A 26,818-nucleotide genomic window follows, 5' to 3' on the forward strand; every position below is an offset into this window, starting at 1 on the left:
GTACCTTTGAGCGATTGTTGGGGGTTCAAAATTTTCCAGAGGTTCAATTTGCTCACTCCTGTTGCTTATTCTTAGTGATTTTAAGGGATTCCGGGTGATCTCTGGCACTTTTTGGGGTATTCCTTCTTTGATTTTTTGGGTCTTTTTGCAAAAGCAGTTCCCCAAACCCCTATTCTCATTGCTTTCAATTGCTCACCAACTGCAGATCGGCCAACGGTGAGCCCTCGTGGTTGGCAAGGGATGACTGTACATTGACAGGCAGAAGCACAGCAGGTAGGTTCCACGGATGAATGGCTATTACATTTATTTATTTAAAATATTTATACCCCACCCTTCCAGTACACTACTGCTCGGGGCAGCTCACAAAATTAATAAAATAGATACATATACAATAAAAATGTTAATAAAATTAATATCAATCCATCTTTATTATGGTCATAGATTAGCATTAAATACAAGGCAGGGTTGATTTCAATAATAGGCATGAGAGACATAAAAGGCATAAAAGATAAACTGCAAATACAAGACTAGAAGTAATGCAGCTACAAAGTTACAAAATTGTTTAAAGTATTGGGCCATAAAGGCATAAAAAGCATAGGGAGCATAAAAGGCATGAGTGATAAAAGTGCAGAACACTAAGACTATGAAGCTATAAAATTGTAGAAGTGTAAAGCTATAAAAACTATATTGTTTATATAACAGTAGAAGTATGGGACTATAGTGTGGAAGGGCTGGAGGAGTGCAAGTCTTTCAGGTGGTACATTGTGTTGGTGAGTGATGAGTGCGTTGGAACTATGCTGGAGAGTTGGGGGCCAAGCTATAGTTGGTAGGGCCCGCTATCTACCAGCATCCGACGGATTTTGGAGACTGCTGCACCAGTGTCCAATTTTTGGACACCACTAATTAAAAAATTAATTTTTTAATTAGCACCACTAATTTTTCCCCCATCCATGTGCAGAATGAATTTTGTTCTGAGCAGCAGTATAAAGACAGCAAGTGCACACGTGCGTTCAGAATGGGGTCTTCTTAATCCAACCTGAGCGGGATCTAAAATTAACTGAGCGGACATCAAAAAACTTGTGAGTGCACGGATGTGCGTGTGCCTTAGAGGGAACACTGTGCTACGCAGAACCTGACAATCCTATATGTGATAGTGGGCTTAGTGTCAGAAAGCAGCAAAGGGGCGTAAAATTGGCTCAAAAGTCCTGGGTACTTGTGTTGCAGTGGCAGGATGAGGGAGGAGTGAATGTCTCTGTAGTACGAGCAGTGAAGAAGGATGTGCTCAGTTGTTTCAATCTGCCCAGAGTCACAGAGGCATTGCCACACGGAGAGTGGAATCTTTCTGCAATGGCTTTCGAGCACAGTTGAGGGGAGAGGGCGTGGCAATATGCCAAGGTGAAGGACCTCCTGTGCTTTGGGACTTCCAATTGTGTTAGCTATGCCACAGGAGGATAACATTAATAAGGTTAGAAGATCAAGCTAAAGCCACATTTAAACGTTACTTTTTAAAAAAAATAACAAATTTAAAGCAGCAGGGTAAAAATCTTAAAAAAAAAAAACAGGTAAAAGCAGCAGAGAAAACATTTAAAATAGTATCTAAAAAGTGGTGTCTTTAGTTGCTCTAAAGAGAAGGAGGTAGCATAGTGGAACTCTTCTGGGTGTTCCAAAGTCACAGGGCCACAAAAAAGGCCCTGTCTCTAGTTCCCACCAACTGGATCTCTGTTAGTGGCAGAGCCCTGAGCAGGGCCTGAGATGTTAAAGAGAGGGCCCTGGCAGGTTAATATGGGCTAATGCAGTCAGCCACCTGTGCCTCCAGGGACAGCACTGGGTCCAGAAGCACTTCCGAGCTGCAAACTTTGTCTTTCAGGGGAAGTGTGACCCCCATCCAAGGCCAGAGTTATCTCACCACTTGGATGATCAGTTTTACCAGCCCAAAGAATTCCTGTCTCATCTGGATTAAGTTTTATCTTGTTTGCCCATATCAAGCTGGATGGAGTTTTTTATGATTTACTTTTTACTATTTATTTCTCTTTTATTTACTATTATCTACTTTATATATACACGCAGAGTTCCCCCCAAGGCGTGCACATATGCTCACACTTTTTTGATGTTTTTTTGACGGAAGGCTCCATTCTGAATATGCATGTGCACACACCACCTTGATACTGCCACCCAGAACAAAATCCATTCCACACACAGATGGGGAAAAAAAAGAGAGAACACTGCATACACATCCTGAAAGTAAAACTACATCTGGTGTCACAAGCAAAGCATGCCTCTATTTTTAATTCAGAAGAAAAGGCACCACAGCTGTTTGGGGAACTGGATTTAGAACTTGCAAGAAAACCTGTCCCATCAAATGGGCTAACTGTAAACCGCCCTGAGCCATTTTGGAAGGGCGGTATACAAATCAAATAAATAAATAATTTCCACCTACTATCCCATTACCTGCTATTGTCTCTGAACAAAGGGCAGATAAGGTATGGCAGTACACCTTTGTAGCTCAGACTCTCCTTTCCATTTCAGGAGAGCACAAACACCAAATTAAATGAGAAAGCTTAATTATCCATCTTTGAATTTCAGGGCCACTGGCAGATTGACCCCTTCTCTAGAGTAGGCACTTGGAACATTTTGCTGAGAGTACAATGTGGAGAAACAGCAGCAGACCCTCCAAACAGGCTCTCTTCTTTTGAGTACATGCAGATGGCACTTTTGCAGATGCAGACATATACTTTGAAGCTCAAAGGAACACATCATTTCTATTTACAACTGTGTCCTCCAAAAGCAGTTCTGCAGCTCCCCTTTGAGGCAACTGTTTGATCTAAGGTTCTTCTTGCTGCTCTGTTCACTATACTCCTTTCCCTCTCTCTTTGTCCACTGCCCCAGCTTTCCCCAACACTGGCCTCCGTGAGATCCTCAAACAGGATTATTCCTCCCTCTCGGGAAATCAAAAGCTTTTAGCCCAAAGACTGCTTGATCAGATTTGATCGTGTCAGGGAATCACAGGAGGAGGTAGGGCACTTTTGAACCTTGAGCACTAATCTGGGAGCATCTCCAAAGGGGGGGGGGGTTCCCACACACTTGGGCTCAGCATCTACAGCAAAAGCTGGGGCAGAAACAGGAGTATGCTGCACAGATTTTGCCCCTTTCTATGCATGGACACCTTGCCAAAGAAGCCACAAGACTACCAGGGACCGGGTTGTATGGTTTGAGGCAACTCCTTTCCTCACTTTCAAAAACATACACACCATTCCCTCTATTCTGAGCTGCAGTAGCAAGGCAGTGTGTACACACGTGCATTCAAAGTGGGGCCTTCCTGATTCAGCGTGAGCAGATCTAAAATTCACTAAGATTTTAGTATGTCACTAAAATACATCAAAAAAATGTATGCACATACATGCACATGCCTTAGAGGGAACACTGCACACAGACATTAAGGGCAAAACTACACATTATGTTAAAAGTGTCATTAGCCTGCACATTCTTAACTTTTATTAAATAAAAGCTACTGACAGCTGGGTGTTAGTTGACAGCATCAGGGCCATTGCCATACTAAACTTGACTTTTGTTTCATTTTGTCTCCCCTCTTTCAATCCCACCATCTTTTTTGTTTTTAGTACTCTTTTAGCTTTCCTCAGTTACATTCAGCACTCTGTGTATGCCACAAGTTCCACGGGTGTAGAGAAAACACCACTGAATCCTGTACTGCGCAGAAATGCAGTTTCCTGAAAACCTGTTTTCTTCTCTTTCCACCCCCACCCATTAAAACAAACAAATTTCGAGCTCTTGTGGTTGCAAGGTTATGCTTGAAAGTAAGAGGATGAAGCCTCTTGGAATCTGAATCAGATTCCTAGTAGCTGGGAGTGAGGCTTTGGTGCGCAGCTGAAGGATGATCAAAACCACTGTCAACACTGCCGAGGGGTGGTGGTGGTGGATTATGCACAAGAAAGGGAAAGTGCCCACCAGCTCAAGCTGCAGAATTCAGCTTTCTTCTGTGTAGAATTTAGAATATCTGAGTGTAGAATTATCTTTTGTGTGTGCGCGCACTTCGGACAGCCTTGATTTTATTTACTATATATTTTACTTCGATTGTACTGAGTGCAAAGTATATAGCTAGCTAGCAAAGAAGCAAGGGGAGGAACACGTATAGGCACAGTTCAGCCAAATAAGCACTTTCAAATCCCCTTGATTTCAATGGAAAATATTTAAGGAATGTTTAGCCAATGGGACTTTCAAGTGTTGCTTACATTTGGCTAGATTATGCGGTCTGTGTGTGTGCCTGTGTGTGTGTGTGTGAACAAACTATCTGCTATCACTGGGGCATTCCCAAACACTTAAAAGTTAAACCACTGAAGAGTTTATTTAAACATGTAACAAAGTTGTACAAGTGATAGAACTGCAGAAAAAAATGTAACCTGTCATGAATATATCACTGAGGTAATACATTTATTAAGTGTAGTATGAAGATGCTGAGTTATAAAACATTTGCAGTGATTATAGGAACAAGAATTGAACTTTAAAAAATGACTCCAGGGATGACATTAATGATTGAAAAACATTCCTCAATTTGAGGTTATTCCCCAGGGTACCTTTGGGTCGCCAGGAGTTGACATCGACTCGACGGCAGACTTTATCTTTATGGCATATGGCATAATATATAGAAGGAAGATCTGCTCTCCTGAGTAAATCTGATTCCAATTACTATCAGTACAAGGGACAATACTGATTGAAGCTTTGCCACAAGGATAAAGATAAAGAGGCACAATGTTAGCAGCAGTGTTTTCCTGTACCAGGGATTCCCAGATGTTGACTATACTACATCTCTTATAATCCCCAACCAAAGGCCACTGCAGCTGGGGATGATGAGTTGTCAACATCTGGGAATTCCTGTTACAGGCAACACTGGTTAGCAGGGCATCAGGAAGCAGCATACAGAGGCAAGGGGGCCCTTTATTCAAGATAAATGACAACATAAACATGAGAACACTAAACTGGTTTCCAGGATTCATTACACCCCAGGCCTAGGCTGTTCTTCCTTCTTGATTCAGGGTTGAATCATCTCACGCAGACATTCAAGTAATGTAACTTTGGCGTACTCACTCCTGCCCAAGGTCCATGCAACCAACTTGCATAGGAATCTACAAATGTAAGCCCGATGCATACGGGCTCTATCCACCCCATCTGCACAGCCCGATTCTGTGTTGCACACATCATGTGAATAAAGTCCTGTGTGTGGTAGACTTTACATATGTAGGTTCCTATGGAAACATGAAATCCAAACCACACACATTAGGCAGAAATGCCAGGCTGACACAATTCCAAATCAGTCACCTTCTCAGCTTTAGTCTGATTCCATTAATTTGGTGTTGCTGGAATACCAAGAGGCAATGATGTCAGCAGCATTAATGATATAGGGAAACTGCTGAAATAGCACTATGCATGGCAGATTTGAAAAAGGAAGCTCTTCTCCAGGCGCCCTATATCTCAATGGGTACAGTAGCAGCCAGTATTCCATGTAAGAGAGATTCCCAAATGTTGTTGACTACTAATCCACAGCTGCAGTGGCCTTTGGCTGGGGAATATGGGAGTTGTAGTCACCAACCTCTAGGAATCCCAGTGAGAGGAAACACTGGTAGCAGCACAAGTATTTGTATGCGAAAGGAACTGTTTTGCCTTCACCAGCTGGAAAACGGCTGCATTCTATAGGAGCAGCCAACTCCACTACAAAAAGGCCTCCATGGGTATAATTGTCCAGGAGTGGATGGCAGTGCCACACATACACAAAAAGTATAACTATGCCTTGCTGGAGTGGCCTGCCTCCTTCTTGGTTTCCACCTTTGGTGCCTTCAGCACACTCAGTTTCTTGGGCAGCTTAGCACTGGCCTTCATCACCGCCTCGTGCTCAATTTTCTTCCGGATGCCAACCTCCAGGTTCTGTGGGGAGGGGAAAGAATCCAATTACCAATCCTGTGAACATTCCAAGCCCATGGGACCTCCTTTTCCAAGGGCAGCCTCTGTTGCAGGTGCCACAAACAGCTTTCAGAAAACATCAGTTCCTTTAGCAATAAGGGTTATGGGGGCAAAGACAGTATGGAATAAATATGAAGAGTACGAGGTAGAATCTCAAGAAGCTAAATGGAGAATGAGAAAGCTAGAGAGAGACTGGGGAGGTGGGCAATTGGCATTTGAGCCAAGGAACATGTGCTCAGAGAGCAGAAGGCCTCAACCAGGGTAAACAGAGGGGCTCTGGAGGCACTGGCTGACATTACATAAGAACAGCCCTGCTGGATCAGGCCCAAGGTCCATCTAGCCCAGTATCCTGTTTCATACAGTGGCCCATCAGATGCCTCTGAGAAACCCACAAGCAAGAGGCGAGGGCATGCCCCCTCTCCTGCTGTTGCTCCCGCGCCACTGGTATTTTGAGGCATCTTTTCTCCGAGGCTGGAGTTGGCCTATAGCCCTCAGACTGGTAGTCATTGAGAGACTTGTTCTCCATGGATTTATCTAGACCCCTCTTAAAGCCATCCAGGCTGTTGGCTGCCACCACATCTTGTGGCAGAGAATTCCATAGGTTGATTTGCGTTGTGTGAAAAAGTACTTCCTTTTGTCAGTCCTAAATTGCTTGGCAATCAGTTTCACGGGATGACCCCTGGTTCTAGTGTTATGGGAGAGGGAGAAGAATTTCTCTCTGTCAACCTTCTCTACACCATGCATGATTTTATAGACCTCTATCATGTCTCCCCTCAGTCGTTTTTTCTCTAAACTAAAAAGATTTAATTTTAGCAGCTGCTGACATTCTGACTACTGAATTGAAAGCATAAAGCAGGACTGCAGGGATGCAAATGGGGCTCACCCACACAGCTCCCCAAGTCCCTCTACTGTTGCACAAATGATCCCTGTTGCACAAATCGGCAAAGTGGCCCTACTCTCTCTGCCCACACTCTGGAAGCACTGTGGAAGAGAGGCAACACATAGCTGAAGATCAGTGATGTGTTTTCTCTCTTACAGATTGCTTCTGAAACTCCAGGCAGGGTTGGGATGGATTGCCCACTTGTGAAACAGTGAACATGTAGAGGTACTGGGCAATTGCATGCAAGCCCCAGTTACATCCCCACAGTCCTCCAGAATGGGAGGGAGGTGGGCATGGCAAATGAAGGTCCCCTCCATTACCTTTTTCAGCTTCTGCTGCTGAATCACACGAGCCTTCTTAGGAGCAATCACTCGACCTGTGGAAGGAACCCAACACAAGAGAAATGAAAATTATCTTGGTCCAATACAATTAAATCTCTCAGGGAAAACCCACATTTTAAAGCTTTTTATTTAAATATATTTATTTACGGCCTTCAAAAATAAAGTTAAAAATAATATAGTCCAAGGTATTGTAAAAAGAGTAAAAATAAGAAAACAGGAAGAACTAACAACAAACAATCCTAAAACAGCAGAATAAAACCATATTAAAAGAACTACACTGGCTACCACTATGTTTCTGGGCAAAATACAAGGTGCTGGTTATAACCTATAATGCCCTAAACAGCTTGGGCCCTGGATATTTAAGAGAACATCTTCACTATGAGTCCCATCATCCATTGAGATCATCCGGAGAGGTTCGTCTTCAGTTGCCACCAGCTTGTCTGGTGAATACACAAGGATGGGCCTTCTCTGTTGCCGCCCTAAAGCTTTGGAATGCACTCCCTGGTGAAATAAGAGCCTCACCATCTCTGACAGCTTTTACAAAGTCTTTAAAGAAGTATTTATTCATCCAAGCTTTTTAATTAGAATTGTGTTTTTAAATTATTTTAAGGTTTTAATTTTTGTTTTATTTATGTGGTAAGCCACCCAGAGACATATGTTTGGGGCAGTATACAAATATATAATAAATTAATTAATATAATGCTTGAGCATCCAAAGCACTTCACATGTGAATGGAATTCACCTACCATACATCAGGATAACCTACTGGTGAGCTAGAACTGCATTTTACAGAGGCACTGTTCAAAATACAAAAGCACAGGATACATAATTTGAAGTGGGGCTCTCCAGTGGCTGTATCCAGAAGCTGTTATGGGAGATAAGACCCACAAGGCTAAAGCAGACAAACATTGTGTCCGATGGAAAGGAAAGGGAAGATTGTGCTGTCGAGTCAGTCAGTGTCGACTCCTGGCGACCACACAGCCATTTTTATTTACATGCCTGGAGTCTTTGGAGTGGGTGGTATATTAAATACTTCTAATAAAATAAATAAATAAATAAATAATAAGTGTGGTTTTCTTGGTAGAATACAGGAGTGGTTTACCATTGCCTTCTTCTGGCGCAGTATGAGATGATGCCTTTCAGCATCTTCCTATATCGCTGCTGCTAGTTACTGGAGTTTCCCATATTCTGGGAAAAACACCAGTGGGGCTTCGAACCACCAGCCTCCTATTCTCTAGGCAGGTTGCTTCCCTGCTGCACCACTAGGTGGCAGGTCCAATGGACCTCGATTCAAATCCGCATTCTTCAGGCATCAATTCACTGTGACTACAGGCACAGTACTGCAAGGCCGTCGCACCTTTGCCTGTGCAACTTCTATACCTCTGAGCAATTTCGCGTCCAGTTCTGAGCGGAGAGGGTTTTGTGCATGCTGAGCATGAACCGGAGACTGAACACCAGGGGAAAGAGCCAAGGTTATCGGGCTGGCTATTTAATCCAAAACAAAAAAAACCTGCTTGTTTGATAAGAAAAGCCTGGTCTCCTTTCCTCGCCGTACCTCCCTTGCGAAGCCCTCGAGCCGCAGCCGCAGCCGCTTTCTTCCCCCCAGAGGCCGGCTTGCGCGCCTGGAACTTCTGCTTTCCTTGGGCCATTGACGATCACCGGCGTCCTCCTCCGCTCGCTGTCCCTTTGCCGCCGCCTGACTCAGTCACTTCCGCATTTATTTATTTATTTTAAAAAAAAAACCCAACCAAAGCCCTCCTCTTCCGCCTGGGGAGCAGGACGAAGAATCAAATCCGGACTCGCAGCAGGCACCGCTGGGATGTCAAGAGGCGATTGCAAAGGGCTCAGCGATGTGCACGTGCCCCAAGTCACGCCTCCTCACGTGCCGCTTGATTGACAGGCTCCTATCGGCGAAGTTGGAGCGCAACCTACCGGATTGCAAGAGAGACTGGTGGGGGTGGGAGAGGAGGTTTTGGGAAAGGGAGTGTGGCGGCAGTCTATCCCCGGCACGCGTCTTCCGCGCATGATGACGCTATACACATAGGTCAAGGGCTGGCTGGTCCACAGACCCATGAGGCTAAACGCCTATAGCAGGGATTCCTATTTCCCAACCTTGGGTCCCCACCAGTTGTTGTTGGACTACAACTCCCTTCATCCCCAGCTGCGGCCATTATGGCTGGGGATGATGAGCGATGTAGTGCAACATCTAGAGACCCAAGGTTGGGCATTCCTGGCCCATGGGATGCACGTGGTGCAGTGGGTGTGTGACCATTCTTATCTAGGGCCAAATGCATAAGAGAAGGACAGCGATCGATCGTTTACATCAGCAATATCGCTGCTAATAGAGGAAATGGAATAGCAAGATCAGTAGTGCCCAAACAACTGTCCCCTAAAGAAGGGCACTTACTTTGTGTATTGAGTTCTTTAGAACCATGCTCATGTTGGGACCCAGCGCCAGAGTCAAATTCTCAAATGACTTAAATGACCGGCCCTATCCACCCCCAGCACAGTACTTCCAGTGACGGTTGCTGGCTGGTGTCTTACCTATGTTTCTTTTTAGATTGTGAGCCCTTTGGGGACAGGGAGCCATCTTATCTTATTTATTTATTATTTCTCTATGTAAACCGCTTTGGAAACTTTTGTAGAAAAACATTATAAATATTTGTTGTTAAGTTCAGCCATTTCACACTGAAGTCTCCAGTTGAAACTCTTGGTTTTTGCTTGGAACAGAATCCCCAGGAAGACCGAAATGCTCCCCCTACTGGTTTTTGAGTGTCAACCACATTTATGTCTGACTTGTGTGTCTATTTGATTTTCTCATGTACAGACTGCCCAGTTTGGCCCATGTAAATGATACAAAGGGAATTGTTTTTACATGGTGGTATAAATGGCATACAGGGCTGCTCAACTTTGGCCCTCCAGCAGATGTTAGCCTACAACTCCCATAATCCCTGGCTATTGGCCCCTGTGGCTGGGGATTATGGGAGTTGTAGTCCAAAAACAGATGTAGGGCCAAAGTTGAGCAGGCCTGCATGTAGCCCTATCCACCCCCAGCACAGTACCTCCAGTGAAGGTTGTTGGTGTCTATCTTATGTTTCTTTTTAGATTATGAGCCCTTTGGGGACAGGGAGCCATCTTATTTATTTGTTATTTCTCTGTGTAAACCACCCTGAGCCATTTTTGGAACGGCGGGAGAGAGAGAGAGAGAGATGTGTGAGTGACCCAGCCCTTGGTGATCTGGCCCCATGATAGTGCTGCTAACTAAACAGGACAGACTTGGCAGCGGGGGGTGGGGGTGGGGGGTGTCGTTGCAGGGGGCTGTGTGTTCCTGGGCTTGTTCCCATTACGTGGTCCCGTATTGCTGGAGAGGCACCGCTTCAGGTTGAGAGAGGAGAGCACAGTTTAAGCAAGGACAGGCATGTATGATACCTATTTAGAGGACTGTATCCTTACCCTAGCATCTGCAGAAGGAAGCCAACTTCTGCCCTGGGAACTTTCCTGCCCCCTCAACACAGCAGTCCCCCACAACCTGGAGGAGGGCTGCTCCTGTGACAGCAAGCATGAATTTGTCCCCTGTGCTAAGCAAGATCTGCCTTGGTTTGCATTTGGTTGGGTGACTACACAAGAGCGCTGTAAGATATCCCCCTTAGTTGATGAGGCCATAGCTCCATGGAAGAGCATCTGCGTGTTTGCAGATGGTCCCAGGTTCACTCCTTGGCATCTCCAGCTAGGGTAGGGAAAGACTCCTGCCTGAAACTCTGGAGAGCCACTGCCAGTCAGAGTAAACAAGACTGACCTAGATGGTCTGACTTTGTATAAGGCAGCTTTCTTTGTTCCCATGGCCCCCTGCAATCCATCCCTGAGGACTGGGAGGGCCCCCTGGATCTGATTGGTTGAGACAAGATAGGAGTAAGATGGGTTGCAGCTGCTGAGATAGAAGGAAACAACAAAAATCCACCCCCTGCATAAATGAAGTGCCTTCCATTTGCAGAGGAGCAGTTTAAGACATAAACATCAAACATCTTATTAAGACCGCGACATCGAGGGGTGGCTTGCATGAATCGATGACCAATCACAGACAGATGTAAGACAGAGGGCTTGTTCTTACAAGGATTATGAGAGAAGGAGACGCCTCCTACTCTAGTTCAAGAGTTGTGCATGCTCCCATTTGGTGATCGTCAGAGGCAGGGAGCTTGATCATGTGCTAAACCCCAGCTGGGCAGGGTGTCTTCCCCTCCTCCCTCATTTCAAAGGTGGAGATGGAATCTGAATAGGGCAAGCTTGATCTACCCAGCTGAAGCTTAGCACCTGATCCAGATCCCTGCCTCCAACCTTAGGAAACTGCCATATACTGAGTCAGACCATTGGTCTATCTAGCTCAGTATTTTCTTCACAGACTGGCAGCAGCTTCTCCAAGGTTGCAGGCAGGAATCTCTCTCCGCCCTATCTTGGAGAAGCCAGAGAGGGAACTTGAAACCTTCTGCTCTTCCCAGAGCGGCTCCATCCCCTAAGAGGAATATCTTGCAGTGCTCACACTTCTAGTCTCCAATTTATATGCAATCAGGGCAGACCCTGATTAGCTACGGGGACACGTCATGCTTGCTACCACAAGACCAGCTCTCCTCTCCTAAAATCTTGTTTTATACTCACAGATGATCACAGATTGGGGAGCCCACACAGCCCCCAAACTGGAATAGGAGGCTTCTCCTACCATAATAATAATTGAGAGAATGAGCCTACAATGATGCTATCCCCTCACTTCCCTTCCAACGTACAATGCTTTTCAAAGGAGTCACTACTGAAACTCATCAGCCAGACATCACGCATCAAAGTAGGTCACCTGTGCAAAGTAGCCCAAAGATGCCCCCTCTGTGCATTTTGTTGTGAAATAACAGATGGATGAAGAACTGGCTGCAAGAACATCAGTAATTTAGCACCCCTGCTAACTTGGCAAAGAGGCACCTCTAAATGTGGTGATTCTCTTTATTTAGCAGGGGGAGAGTAACTGGCCCTATTCACCCCCAGCGCAGTATGTCCAGTGACTGTTGTTGGTGTCTATTTTATGTTTCTTTTTAGATTGTGAGCCCTATGGGGACAAGGATCCATCTTATTTGTTATTTCTCTGCGTAAACTGCCCTGAGGCATTTTTGAGAAGGGCGGTATAGAAATTGAATGAATAAATAAAATAAATAAATAATTTGGAGGGTGATCTCCCTCCCTGTACATAATGAGCACAATCCACAGGAAAAAAACCCACATAGCCCTGTTGAATGTGGGGTAAGGGTGGTACAAGAGTACTGCCATGCAGCTCCAGGCTTCCTACTGAACATTCTGGTTTTCCCTATAGAATTGTAGGTCTGCTTGGCATGAATGGAACTTCAGTCTGTATTCCTTTTCAGCCTCCATTTTCAAGCTGCACAGTTTTAGCTAGTGCAACAGTAAACTTGGAGCCACTGGCAAATGTTAGTTGACTTGGACTTAAGCGCTCAAGTTTCATGAAGGTCTAAAAAACAATGATAATAGTGCTGGGGGTTAGGGTCAGGAGCCTGCTTACTGAGTATGCATGCAACCCCTCATTACATCATAGCCATGTTGGACAAGGAGTCTAGATTTTGACCTGTTTCACCAGTTTTCCATTTCTGGCACAGCCATGTAGGTCTTTTTTACCCAACTGAAAAATTTCCAGTTAAAACATAAATAGTTCTAGGGTTTTTGAAGTGGTCTGGCAGCCTCTGTTAAGTCCATCAGGCTGCAAAGATCCTTCCTTTCTGCTTCTTTTACTTGCAAGCTCAAGTTGGTGGCCTCTGCCTGTAGCTAATGTGATGTGTGTGCCCCGTCCGATTACAAGCAAGGCAAAAGCAGGCAGGGGTAAGGGAACAGTTGCATTTATTTCACAATATTTTGGACAAAATAAGGAAGAAATTGTGCTTAAATAATCAGGGGCAAAGCTGTGAACAGCCCCCCAAGAAGGCAGCAAAGTCTAACTCCAAAGGGTGCATGCATGTGTGTGCACACAATTCCAACGGGTTGATACAGTCAATGCAAACAGTACAACTCTCTTGTTAGTTCAGAAAATAAAGTACTTCATGATGCATCCGTTTTAGCCACGTTGTCTAACAAGAGGTACTAGGCTCCATTTCTCGTTCAGCTTCAGGATCAGATGCAGAGTCTGAATAATCTGCAACTAGCGAAGCAGCAAAGCTGGATGGGGGGCTTCCTTCAGCCATCCGGGAGTCTACCTCATGCCCCGTGGGAGAGTCAAGGAGCACCTTATGTGCTGCACTGTCCTGGTGTTGTCCATTAACTTGTGCCAAGGGCTCGGAAGTCTCGCTGTCTTTCTCTGCGGAAGCACTTTCCCTGTCCCTGGATTTCCGCCGCACAACACCCAGGTGGTTGATAACTACAGGGGACCTGCCAGCTAGAGATTTGCCAGAGAGGCCCAGCTTTTTCAGGGTGTCATTCGCTTTGGTGCTCGAGGCCTGGGCAGGTGAGAACCATGGACGGTCAGCGATCGCATTGCGCTTCTGCTTCTGTTTGTCTTCATAGGCTGGAAGGAGAGAGGGGAGCTAACATTAGAGGAGTGGGCAACTGCAATGGAAATCAGAGTTGTGCGCAGTGTAGGCTGTCACACCTCGGGATCCTCTGCAATACTGTCCCCGAGCACAGCTATAAGATCTTAAGGCAGAACTGACTAAGAAGCCAGGCACCCTCACTACACAATGCATATTTTTGTCCTGTGACTTTTCAGCTCAGTGGCTGAAACCAAGATCTAGTGACTGCCTGGAGAAGCCGGGGCAGTGAGGGATAAACACTCTTGGCAGGGGAAAGAGGAAGAGTAGGGGAGACACAGGCTCACTGCATATGTAAAAACTGGTAATTCAGGTAAGTGATGCATGGACCCGAGTTCAAATCCCCATTCAGCCATGAAACTAGCTGGGTGACTCTGGGCCAGTCACTTCTCTCTCAGCCTAACCTACTTCACAGGGTTGTTGTGAAAGAGAAACTCAAGTATGTAGTACACCGCTCTGGGCTCCTTGGAGGAAGAGCAGGATATAAATGTAATAATAATAAAATATTCTGTTTCAGTACATATTTAGTACAGTTTGGGTTTGGGGTGGATGTTTGTCAATGACTTCTTGGGGGAGGGGTTAACTTTTCAAAAGTTGGAGGACCACTGCAGGGAGCCCAGTTGCTAACAGTGCCCAGAACAGTGTGCTAACTTGGCTAAGAGGCACCTTTTTAACGTGGTGATTCTCTTTATTTAGCAGGGGGAGAGTAACTGGCCCTCTCCACCCCCAGCACAGCATCTCTACAGTGGCTGTTGCTGGTGTCTGTCTTATGTTTCTTTTTAGATTGTGAGCCCTTTGGGGACAGGGAGCCATCTTATTTATTTACTTACTTACTTATTATTTCTTTGTGGAAACTGCCCTGAGCCATTTTTGGAAGGGTGGTATAGAAATCAGATAGATAGATAGATAGAATGCTAAAGGCTCATCTGCACAGATCTTCTTGCTGAAGGCGAGCAGTGCAGGACATACTCCTTCAGCCATGAAAGTCAGATAAGGACAAAACTGGGGGCAGCAACCCAAGCTGCCTCTCGAGTCTAGACCACAGTGGGAGGCCCACCTGCTGCGCTGCCAGTTAGAATGTCAGTCTTTGGCAGGTCCCACGCTTCTCTGGGCAAGCCCTCCTCTTGGCATCTAGATCCCCCTGCCCCCAACAGCCGAGTCTTCACTTACAGCCAAGGCTCTGATACTTGAGCAGGGTTGCCAGGTGCCGGTCTTCATCAGTCTCCCGCACGAGTGGGATGCTGAGGCTTGCTTTCGTCTGCAAGGCGAGATCTTTCTTCTCCTCCTCTTGCAGGACTTTTTTCTCTTCCTAGGAGATGGCAAAGGGGAACACTGAGACAAAAAGCAAAGTCCACAACAGAGACTGTATTTTATAAATGCATACTTCTGTTTTATTGTTTCCCCCAGTGTGACTAGAAAACTCCAATACCATGTACTTTCTATCATGACCTCTTTACTTTACCACATCAAAACTGATTTTCATTAGCCCTAAATTGTCTGTGTAAATAGTGTGAACTCAAAGCTCAAACTGTATTGATGGGGTGTGTGTGGGTGTGTGTAAATAAATAAATAAAATCGGCTGTCTTGTAGGAGCTTAACAGAAATAGGGCTGCAACTCTGAATACAGGCTTATAAATGGTCACTTGTGCGTAATAAAAATCACCTCCAGGAAACCTGGGAAGGAAACTTTATTATATTTATTTATTTTATTTATAAACCACCTAACACCTGAATCTCAAGGCAGTGCACACAACAATAAATAAAACTCAATAAAAACCATTTTAAAAGCATACAATTTTAAAAAACAGTTTTAACAAAAGCATTTTTAAAAAACAGTTTAGCAAAAAGCCTGAGAAAACAAGTGATTTTAAGTGATTAAGTGATTTTTTTTGAAGGCAGCCAGAGATGGAGAAGGTCTTATGTTGACAGGGAGCACATCCAAAGCCCAGGGGTAGCCAAAGAGAAGGCCCAGCCCCGCGTCACCACCAATTGAACTGGTGGCAGCAGTAACCAAACCTCCCCATAAGACCACAGTAAGTGGCAGAGTTCATGACAAAGGGGGTGATCTCTTAAATACCCTGGACCCAAGCCATTAATGGAAATTCTCTTCATTAAATTGTATGCAATGAACATTTTTATCCTGCCTAATATTATTGGAGAGCCACCTAATGGCGCAGTGGGGAAGTAACTTGCCTTGGGAGCAAGAGGTTGCTGGTTCAAATCCCCACTGTTATGTTTCTCAGACTGTGAGAAACACCTATATTGGGCAGCAACGATAAGACACTAAAAGGCATCAACTCATACTGCATGGGAGATGGCAATGGTAACCCTCTCCTGTATTCTACCAAAGATAACCACGTGGCTATGTGGTCTCCAGGAGTCGACACCGACTCAATGGCACAGCAACAACAACATTATTGGGCTCAAGGCTGCTTCCAACAGAAGTGTTGGGGGTGGGGGTGGGGAGTCCACAGAAATAGCATAAGAAAACTCAAATGGCTTGTGTGTCTTATGTAGACTAATAGCTTTCATTGATGTATTTCCCAGACTGATTTAATCAGTTTCATCTGCTTTGCAGAATAAGAATAAGAATAGTGGTAGAGGAAATGCGGAAGGGAAGGAAATTAGGAGGGGGCAGGGGGAGTGAGGAAAGAAGGGGAGAGAAGCAGAAAGACAGACACATACAGCTCAGAAAATTAAAAAGGGGTTCCCATGTTACAGAACAGTTGAAGATGGGCCCCATCTCTGAAAAAGTTGAAGCCTATTGGATTAACTAACTAGGCTAACTAAAGATGATTAGTTGCTTAGGGCAAATTTTCCCTCGTGAGACTGGAAGTTAAAGGCACACACTTCTTTATCTTTAAGGCTGGTTTCGATTCTGGTGTGTAACTTTTAAGAAAATGTTTAGGAAATTACCAATAACTGGTAGCTTTTTGTTATTAAATAGGAAGGCAGCTAGATTGAGGGTTTAGCCATGTGCAGTTTTATCTACATTTAATCAATGCACCAGCTGAAAAGCAGGTGAATAATTAATTCTTTGGTGGGCCCTAATTACATTATTATGCCTAGGAATGCAGTTGCAACGCCATCCTGTCTATGTGTCCCGGCCCTATTGATTCTAGGGCTGTGGAGCAGAGGAAACGGCAGCTCCACATCCCCTCCGGTTGCTTACCCTGAATTTCTGACGGAGGCGGCTGTTGAGCGCAAAGTCATCCTTCCAGGCACTTTGGGCCTCCTGGATGTTCTGCAAGGTGGGGAGGGCTTGCTGCAGCTTGCTCTGATCCTTTGAGCCGTGCTCCAGCCGATACATGGCATCCGTCTCCAGCTTCTGCTTCTCCTCATGGGCTGAGAGGCAAACAGGCATGAGTTGGGTCGGGGTGACCCTTCAAGGGCCTCAGCGGCAGGACAGGCCCTGCTCCTTAGGCTCACCTGTGGCTACTATCTGCTCATTGGCTTCCACATCCCAGCGCTCTTCCTTGCGCCGGGCACCACTGACAATAACGTAGTCACAACTGGCAGGGTCTGTCTGCATCTCAATGTGGTTGGGGCAAAGGTGGCACTTCATGCGGAACCTAAGCAGCAAACAAAGCACAATGCAGCAAGGATGACTAGAGAAGAGGCACCAGCCGTAGGGGCTATGGATGGAGTAAGGTCAGAGGAAGGAGGCCCCCACAGGTCTGATTTCACCCCCAGTCTCCTATTCCAACCTGGAAGACTGTACTGAACTTCCATCCAGTGTTGCTTGTAACATGGATTCCCAGATGTTGACTACAACTCCCACAGTCCCCAGCCAAAGGCCACCACAGTTGGGGATGATGGGAGTTGTAGTCAACAACATCTGGGGGTCCCTTTTACAGAAAACACTGCTTCCGTCTCTTCTCATACAAGACCAGCTGCTCTGCAGGCTGGCTTACATCCCGAAGGGTACTCTCTACTCAGTGCGAGATAAGGATATCTGCGGGAAGGAGCAGGGCTTCTATTGCAATTGGTCCAAGGTTGTAGAATAACCTTCCCAATGAGGTTCAGAAGAAGGGCTTTGGTTTTGTGGCTTTTCAGATGCAAAACCTGCCTCTTCCACAATGCCATAGAACTTTTAGCCTGTACTGCTGTTGATTCTGTTGCATTAACAGTGGCTTTGGGTTTTTCTTGCTGTTTTTATTATGTTCTGTTAGCAAATTCAAGCCTTGGAGATGCAGAGCGCAAATGTTTTAAATAATTCCCCCCAGAAAGAATGAATTCCATTGCCAGGCAGGGTTGTGTGCATTTTGCATGATGGCAAATCGCACCACACAAACCTATTATTTTCGTATCTGTTGCAAAATTCAGCAGAGAACCTTTGTGGGGTTTTTTTTTAAGGTATACTTCCAGCTCTCATCATGACAGGAACAGCTTGAAAACCCATGTGGACAGTGCCTGGACAAATCTCAGAAGCCAGTGGGAGACTGAGCAGGACATCCAGCGGCAGCCAAAGGACTGGACCTCAGCTTTCCTTGTCTTGCCCCGTGGCTAGCAGATGCAGGATTACACACCACAAACAAATTGACATAATTTAGACATGACACAGAATTTCACTTTTCTGGATCTAGTATGGGTAGTGTAAAATGTGGCACAACCTTCTCCCCTTGCCAGATCTGAGACCCCTCCTTTGATGCCCATGCTGCCCAGCTGTGTGTTTTTTTAAACAACAGCAGCAGTAAAAAAAAGCCGCAAGATCCCTCTGCTTCCTTCCTACAAGAACACCCACCTGTAGATGGGGGTTGTGTAGTAATTGCCAACCTTTTTCTTCTCAGCATTGTAGCGGACACCTGCAGCAAACAGAGTGAAAGAAGAGCGATATGCCTATATCCCTCAAATCAGATCTCCCCCCAATCCTACTGTTATCAACATACCATAATTGCCCAAAGAGAGGAGAGCAAAGATTTTCAGATCTCCCACTTTCCAGTCTCAAACTCCTGTTTATCCACTAGACCAGGCCTGCTCAACTTAGGCCCCCCAGCTGTTTTTGAACTACAACTCCCATAATCCCCAGCCACAGTGGCCAATAGCCTGGGATTGTAGGAATTGTAGGCCAACATCTGCAGGAGGGCCGAAGTTGAGCAGACCTGCACTAGACCCACCACCTCCTCCCTTCCAGACCTGGGAACAGTACTCAGAAATACTAAATCCCATCCTTTTAGCTCTAATGTGCTAGACTGAACTTTATATCTGTCACCCTCTTTTAATTCCCAATTCTGCCTTCTCAGATTTATTTTGGATCTTCACTGAGGTGCCAAGGCAGCATCTCAGAGGTGGCACGTATATATCCAAAGCAATACCCAATCCTGCCTAACAGCAGAAAACCTGCTGAAACAGGGATCAGTCAGCATTATTGAATGGAAGACACATAAGTAACCACTTTCCCAGCATGCAGCTGTTGCGGTGAAGTGGCACTCTGCCGCTCCAATCCCTTCTCTGAATCCTGCTGACTTTAAGCCCCTACCACTACTTGATTTGCAAGCGGCCTGTGCATCTGGAGGGCAAAGCAAGCTCCAGTACCATATACTCCACACTTACCCATGCCAATGTGGTTCTTACAGCCATCACACCAGATGTTATAGGGCATCTCAAACCTAGAAAAGAGTAGCCAAGAGGTGCACATTGCAGGCATCATGAGACCTCCAACGCCACCGGCGTCAGACAGAACTGGTCTTTCTCTAATGTACTATTACATTTATACACCATTTTTTCAACAACAAAAAAGTTCTCAAAGTGGTTTATATAGGGGGAAAATAATAAAGAGAAAACAGTTCCTTGTCCCCAAAGGGCTCGCAGTCTAAAAAAAACCAAAAAGGTAGACACCAACAACAGCCACTAGAAAGACGCTGTGCTGAGGTTGAAGTGGGCCAGTTGCTCTCTCACTGCTTAACCTAAAGAGAAGCACCACTTTCAAAAGTGTCTCTTTGTCCAGTTAGCATGGGATAATGTATGCAGGCCTCACAATGAAGAGAGAATGTCTCTGGCATCCCTCCAATGAGAGCATTAACCAAGACTCGCTTGCTTTAACCACCTAACTAATAGGCAAGACCCCCCTACTCTATCAAGCATGCAGAGGGCAGCACCTAGGCTTCCTTACCTGATGATGAGGATGCCCTGGGAGAGTTTTCGGGCTCTTTCCCGCAGCGGGTGGCTGTTGCGGTACTTATTAAGGGAGACATGCTGCAAGAGAACAGAGGGAAGAGAGGAGATGCTCAGCTTTCTGCACACAGAACATTTATTCCAGGGGTAGGCAACCTCAGCTCTCTGGCTGCTGCTGAGGTACAACTCAACAACAATCTATTGCGGCTGGGGTTGATGGGAGTTGTGGTTCAACAACAGCTGGAGAGCCAAGGTTGCCTACCCGAGTTACGCTCATGATCTGACCTGCCTCCATCAGATGACTATTCATGAATCCTCACAACCTTGACCATGCATGGGAAAACAAGGATTTTTCTGCCCAACTTCCAGCAAGGAGCTTAGGGCATGCTTAGAATGCAAGATCTTGCTCTGTATCCCCCAAAGCTTTCTACCAGCTTGCATCCAAATATTTGAACTTCCTACGACAGTTCCATTAGCAGGGATTTCTATATGCACCAGGGAGTTATTCTCATTTACCCTGCTGCAGGGTAAATGTTGAGCGAAGCCACTTCGAATTACACTCGTGGCATTTTAGGGAAGCAGCCCCTCCCCTCTGCTCTAAGGTTTTCTTTTGGTGCAGGTTTGCGTTGCATGCCTCCGTGTTTTCCTTCTAGCCAGTGCCTCTCCCTATTTGTGCCGCCATTTCCAGAAAAAATCTCTTAAAACCAGCATTTTACAAACCTGGAAAAACATCGAGATAAGCTAGAATTTGGAAGACAAAGCCTGATTTGTGTGTGGAGTGCTTCCAAGGATCTTGAATGGACTTTGAGGCAGGGTGGATTTGATTTAAATCAAATCAATTTAAATCACGATTTAAATCACTAATCTGTAAGACTAGATTTAAATAGATTTAAATCATGGTTTTTTAATAGATTTAAATCATGGACTAGATTTAAATCATGGTTTTTTTTACATAAAGACTCATTCTTGTTGGTATAATCTTAATATTTACAACCAGATGAAGGTTTCATTTTTGGTCCTCTTCTAGATAGAAAAGTTACCCAAAATAATCTTCCAGAAACCTCTGGAAGAGCATGACATTGTGAATGGATTAATGGAATTCATTTACCAAAAAATTTAAACACTGCATATATACAGCCTCATGCTACATAATTAAAAACTAATCCTTATTTCATGATGAATAATCTTTGGACTAAAATGTATCTTAAATAGAAAACTATCTTTAGATAGATTTTTTCCTCAAAAAGCATTTTATTTAAAAATCCAATTTAAATTTTTTAAAAATCTGATTTTTTAAAAAAAAAATCATTGATTTTTATCCACCATGCTTCGAGGTAAGTTTGGCTGGTGTGTGAACTCTGTTCCAGAGGAGATTCAGGGTAACAGCCCTGTCTGTAAAAGCTCCTGATAACCCTCTCTGTTAGATAACCTGGTACTTTTTTGTCTCTTCCACTCCTCAACAGGTTGTTGGCCTCAACTTACAATTCACTCCAGGAAGCTCCTTGAAAATGTAACACTATAGTTTCCTTAGCATGAGAATCTGGAATAATTCCAGGTGGTCTACACTATTTGATACAAGCATTTGCAAGTGGACTTCACTTGCAAGATCACGTTGCACAGGCCAATTCAGACTCTCAGCTCTGTTTAAGTGCACTTCTGCAGTCTTCCCAGAGCAGAATTAGTGAAGAGTAACTATCACATAATTAAAATTAGCTTCCCTTCATCAATTTCATTCATAGTGCAGACAAGCCCCTTCTCTCTGGCACAAATATTTTTTCATCAAAGGAGGAGGTGGATAAGAGAGGCCAGAGACCCCAACCAAGCAGGCAGTGCATCGCCACCACATCCTACGGAAACAGACATATTGATATGTAAAGGAAGTCGCTTATGACCACCGAGCCAATCAGCAACTGTTCACATAGTCAGTTATCCCGAGTTTAAAAATAATAATCCTGAAGTCACTTCAGTCTGGAATTGTTAAGGAGCAAATTGAAGGTTCAAGCATCCATTCTGTGCAACATCAAAGCTTTTTGATTCATCTTCCTTTCAGCTCCTGGGGAGCATGTAAATGAGATCAAGGCTGTCATTTCCAGAAACAGATGAAGTTCATACTGTCACAGATACAGTGATCTCTCAATGACCAATGTCAGTTAGCAAGATGATAAGACTGAAATGCCCTGGGATGTCTTCCCCTCCTGTTAGATGGAGTTCCAGCATACACAGTAGTGTTCCCTCTAACAGGGATTCCCAGATGTTGTTCACTTCAACTCCCAGCATCCCCAATTGCAATGGCCTTTGGCTGGGGATTCTGGGAGTTGTAGTCAACAACATCTGGAAATTCCTGTTAGAGGGAACACTGATACACAGGTACAGTAATCACTACTCCTGCCTTGTGACTTAAACAAACCCAGAGCTAACTTCCTGCTGTAACCACTAGGGACACCATCCACTAGAAAGTTCTCCTGGGCAAACCCTGCTGAAATTAATCTTATTCATTTCAACCTGGCCCTACATGCACCACTTCCTTGCAGTGCAGAAAATACACAACCAGCCAGTGCCCAACTTGTGGCTCTGAGCTACCCTGAGCATCCTGACTGTTCTCTTACCTTAGCTGGATCAAAATCAGGTGGGTAATATTTATTGACTCCTTTTCTTTCGCCCTGTGAGGAACAAAACAGCATTAGAGAGTTCTGTATTTATCAGCATCTGTTCAAAGTGCCTGAACACTCCGCAAACACGATATTTATTTGGGCAAAGAGGCCTCAGTTAAGATCCAGGATAATAGTTTTCTTGGTTTTTCTTCTTGTAGCCCAGCATAAAACCTTCTGGTCTGCAATGCATACCCATAAAGCAGGGTGGAGATCAGGCCTGAGTGATAGTATGGCCAAGATTTCAAAGGGCAGCATCATTGATGAATTTCCCCCACTGTTACACAAATATTGGCAGCTAACACTGTTAACTGCTAACACTGTAACACTGTTACATAAATATAGGCGGCTAGCAGCCACTTTAAAAAGAATAACAGCAGCAAAAACTCCTAACAAATTAACCATGCACCAGTTAAAATATCAACTCAGCAGGGCCAAAGTAAGTCCAAACAAAAAACAGCATCAGCCTAACTCCAGGGGTTCCTGGGCCAACTGTGGCTGGGGATTATAGGAGTTGTAGTGCATCAACATCTGGGGATCCAAGGCTGGAAACCCTGGCTTAACCCAAAACCATATCATAAGAATGTAAGAAGCAGATGCCCCGGGAAGCTCGCCAGAAGGGCCTGAAGGCAACAGCCCTTGCTGCTCCCCAGGAATTAAGAAGTCTACAGCCCCTGTACATGAAGATTCCATTCCTAAATAACACGGTAAATAAGAACCTTGCAAGACCAGACCAAAGGTCCTACATTCCATCTCCAACAGTGGTTAGCCAGATGACTCTGGGAAGCAGGGCTGGCATCACGGATCAGCAAAGTTGTACAGCTGCCGAGAGCCCACAGCTGATCCTCGAGATCCCCTCTGGGCCTGTAGCTTTTTGTGTGGCAGTAGCAGAGTTACTCTCTCAGGGCCCACTCAGTAGAATGGGACCCATGTATATCAGCTTGCAAAAAGCCCCCTGAAACCTGGAGCTGGCCCTACTCACAAACAAGGCATAAAGGGAACAGCCTTCTCCTAGTGTTTGTCCTCCCCTGCCTCTGAATTAGAGCTTCCAATAACCATCACGGCTAATGGCTAAACTCCTTTTCCAGCCAAGTCCCCTCCCATCAGTATAATGTATTATCAGTATCCATCAGTCTCATGATGCTCTCACGCCAAAGCTGCCAATTTTGGTCAGTTTGTACTGGATGACAGCCCACATGCAAGTACCTCAGGAGCCTGGGGAGCACCCAGATGAAGTCCCAGAGGTGTTGTGTGTGAGTCAGCACCTCTCTGTGGGAATTGTGTACAAGACTACTGCAATCTGCACCATTGTGGCAATTTGCAAAAAGTCCAGTGTGATCACGCACATCATAGTAGCCACATATTCAATCCCTATGCAGAGCAGCTGTTTCATACAACATAAGAACAGCCCTGCTGGATCAGGTCCAAGGCCCATCTCCAGCAGCTTGTTTCACACAATGGCCCACCAGATGCCTCTGAGAAGCTCACAGATATGAGGTGGGGGCATGCTTTCTCTCTTGCTGTTGCTCCCTTGCAACTTGTATTCAGAGGCACCTCGCCTCTGAGGCTAGAGGTGGCCTTCAGCCTCAGAAGTCATACAGCTACATCTCAAAAGTCATACATCTAATCATGTAATTCTCTCTCTCACTCACACACTGCATTGCCAAGGTGCTGGCATGGAGATTGCCATCGAATGAGAACCAGACTCTACCTGGCAATTATTGCATTCAAACTTCCATTCAGCTGACTGAAATGGCCACCATATGGAGAACAATCATGATAAAAGTTTCACTGATGATTGCCTGCTAAGAGCTGGTTCACATTTGACAACAGCTCCCCAAACAAGCGCATCAGGAGTTCACGTGGCCCCTGCCAAGATCACAGTCACGCCATGTTTCTGCAGAGAGAGTTGTGTGAACTGGGTGAAAAACTAAATACATGCCACTGACATTTGCACAATTGTAGTGGCTCATGAAAGGCCTGTTTACTCAGTTCAGGTTCAAGCATCATGTGGGGAGGAAAAATAACAACAATCAGTTGAATGTGGGTGGGTTGCAGAGTACCTTATGTACTCACCATGGTGACAGAGGTCTAACCAAGGGGCTCGAATGGGCCTTTCCAAGAAAAATGGCACAAGGTTCACTCTTTCTAGGAATACCTGTGGAAGGGAGAACAAACAAGATTACCCTTTGGGGGTGTCCAAAAGAGGAGCCAGGTCTCAGCCACAGAATCTGGTTCGGATGCCAGAACTTTTGACTGGGAATATGTCATGTGACAGTGCACTTCTGAGCATGTGTGAAGCATTTTTCTCTCAACGCTGCATAACTACATCCATTGCCTGCATGGATCCGGGCAAAGCTAAGCCCTTTCCTGAAAGTTCCAGGTATCCAACTATAAACCCCACCTTTTGGGGGGAATAGGGATTCTCTTGCAGCCCCACCCACAATATGGGGACAACAGAGGTGATCTGCCTTAGGATTACAATAATGTACTGGACATGCTTTGCACACTCAAAACTGCTATATAAAGTGTTGGGTGTTACTATAAACACCACATTCACACACATCCCAGGCCCACTAGGGGGGCCATCAGGGTTCCTACCCCCCCCCCCCAGCAGCCCCGACAACGTTTGGGAGCCCCGCAGATCTTCGCGAGGGCGAGTCTTTCTTCTGCCTGGGGGGGGGGGGGACTCTTGACAGGGATAGCGGGGTAGGCGATTCCCATGACAACCGGGAAGGGACCGGAGGCGCAGCCCCGGAGGGAAGAGGAGTGGAGAGTTGCAAAGAGGTGCCCCACTGACCTCGCTCACACTCTGGCTCCGCTTTCCTCTCCTCTTCTAAGCCCCGCCCGCTTTCGTTTGTATCATCAACAAGCGCCAGCTGGGAGAGAATCCGGATGCGGTCTCGCTGCCGTGTGACGCCTCTCAGCCAGGAGGAGCCTGCTGCCGCTGCTACCGCTACCCGCGGCGTCTCTTTCTTTCTTCTCTGTCGGGACGCGGGGCGGGGAATTTGTCACCAAGCAAAAATCAGACGACTGCTTTAGCCCGTTGCAAGAGAGCTGGGCGTGCAATATATGCCAGCGCAACTCCACCGTGCAATTCAGAGTGGTGTGCTTTTGTCTTTCTCTCAGGGGCTGTGCTTGAGTGTTGTGTCCGCCCCCACCCCCCCACCCCCGCCGCCGGTGGACACACTGGAGAGCCCCATCGCAAGCACGTTGAGTCAGGCTGCAGTGCCTGCTGACACAGACTAAAGCTGCACTCCTAGTATATGCACGCTTAACTGGGGCATCTAATATGCCCCAATGAACACAGCGACATAAAACTTAGGCCTGGTCTTCACACGCAACAGAATGAGGTGGGAAAGTCTCGAGATGGTAGAAGAACAGACTTGAAATTGCAGGCATTTTTGAATGCCTCCCTAGGTAAAAACTCACATCTACATAGGCTTTGTTGGCAAATATCAGATACAGAAACGCAAAACCCAATTTAAGCACTATATGTGACAACAACAATCACGTTTCGAGCGAGTCCTCTGCGGGCTGCCAGTAGTTAAAATTGTCATCCTTCGCCTGAGTGAATTTTTAGTCCCTGCCATGAGAGAAGTATAAACAACAGCACTGTATCTTTTCTCCTATACAATGGCAGTACAGTACAGTCCATTTCTCATTTTTAAACGTTCTATATGGGTCAATAGGAAACTGCTGAACTATTGTTTGGTGTACTTTTCATTGGAATCTTCCCAGTATTACACTGGCAAAAACTAGTGTGTCTCAACAATTTTTTAATTTACAATAACAAAACCCAGTATGTTTCTCAATCAATGTTAGGAATTACTGAGTGTTTTCCTTGCTTTTCCTACTTACATTGTTTTGACGTTTGCAAACTCAACGTAGTATAATAAGTAACTATGGTTTTGGCATAGTATAATAAGTAACATTTAATATTATTTATAGAAAACAAAACATTCTAGCCAGTCTTTAGGTTTTCTTTCCCCCTCTGTTTCGATAAATTTGGCTGTGCTTATTTATTTATTTATCACATTTGTTTTCAAGATTTCCACCCCACCATTCAAGTTAAAAAGATCCATTTGGCAGCTTCCAATTTATTACACAATACTGTAAAAAGATGCTGCTGAGACAGAGATGCTATAATAAAGTCACTGGCCACTGTCTTTTGCAAGAGTTCTATTTTTGTGCTCTTATTTTTAATGTTTGGTTTGTGTTTATTTGTGGTAGAATAGCATACAGTTTTTCTATAATATATTTGGATGTTATAACTCAGTAATCTTTTATGTTTTG

At 45.2% G+C, this 26,818-nt stretch overlaps 2 protein-coding genes across 2 annotated transcripts; both read right to left on the bottom strand.

The window, feature by feature from the left end:
• Window positions 1–4,334: 4,334 nt before the first annotated feature.
• On the bottom strand, window positions 4,335–9,035 carry C2H19orf53 (chromosome 2 C19orf53 homolog). The gene is made up of 3 exons (XM_053299801.1): window positions 8,747–9,035; window positions 7,171–7,226; window positions 4,335–5,934 (listed from the first exon to the last, which is right to left on the bottom strand). Exons 1-3 carry the CDS (start codon window positions 8,838–8,840, stop codon window positions 5,794–5,796), a joined length of 291 nt encoding a protein of 96 aa, XP_053155776.1. The 5' UTR covers window positions 8,841–9,035; the 3' UTR covers window positions 4,335–5,793.
• A 4,025-nt stretch (window positions 9,036–13,060) lies between these two features.
• On the bottom strand, window positions 13,061–25,378 carry YJU2B (YJU2 splicing factor homolog B). The gene is made up of 10 exons (XM_053302591.1): window positions 25,323–25,378; window positions 24,599–24,680; window positions 22,481–22,534; window positions 19,873–19,955; window positions 19,314–19,369; window positions 18,505–18,565; window positions 17,190–17,332; window positions 16,933–17,105; window positions 14,931–15,069; window positions 13,061–13,738 (listed from the first exon to the last, which is right to left on the bottom strand). The coding sequence occupies exons 2-10, from the start codon at window positions 24,599–24,601 to the stop codon at window positions 13,305–13,307; spliced, it is 1,146 nt and encodes a 381-aa protein (XP_053158566.1). The 5' UTR covers window positions 24,602–24,680; window positions 25,323–25,378; the 3' UTR covers window positions 13,061–13,304.
• Between the last annotated feature and the right edge of the window lie 1,440 nt (window positions 25,379–26,818).

This window comes from Hemicordylus capensis, chromosome 2, assembly GCF_027244095.1.
Source record: "Hemicordylus capensis ecotype Gifberg chromosome 2, rHemCap1.1.pri, whole genome shotgun sequence".
NCBI classification, from domain to species: Eukaryota; Metazoa; Chordata; class Lepidosauria; order Squamata; family Cordylidae; genus Hemicordylus; species Hemicordylus capensis.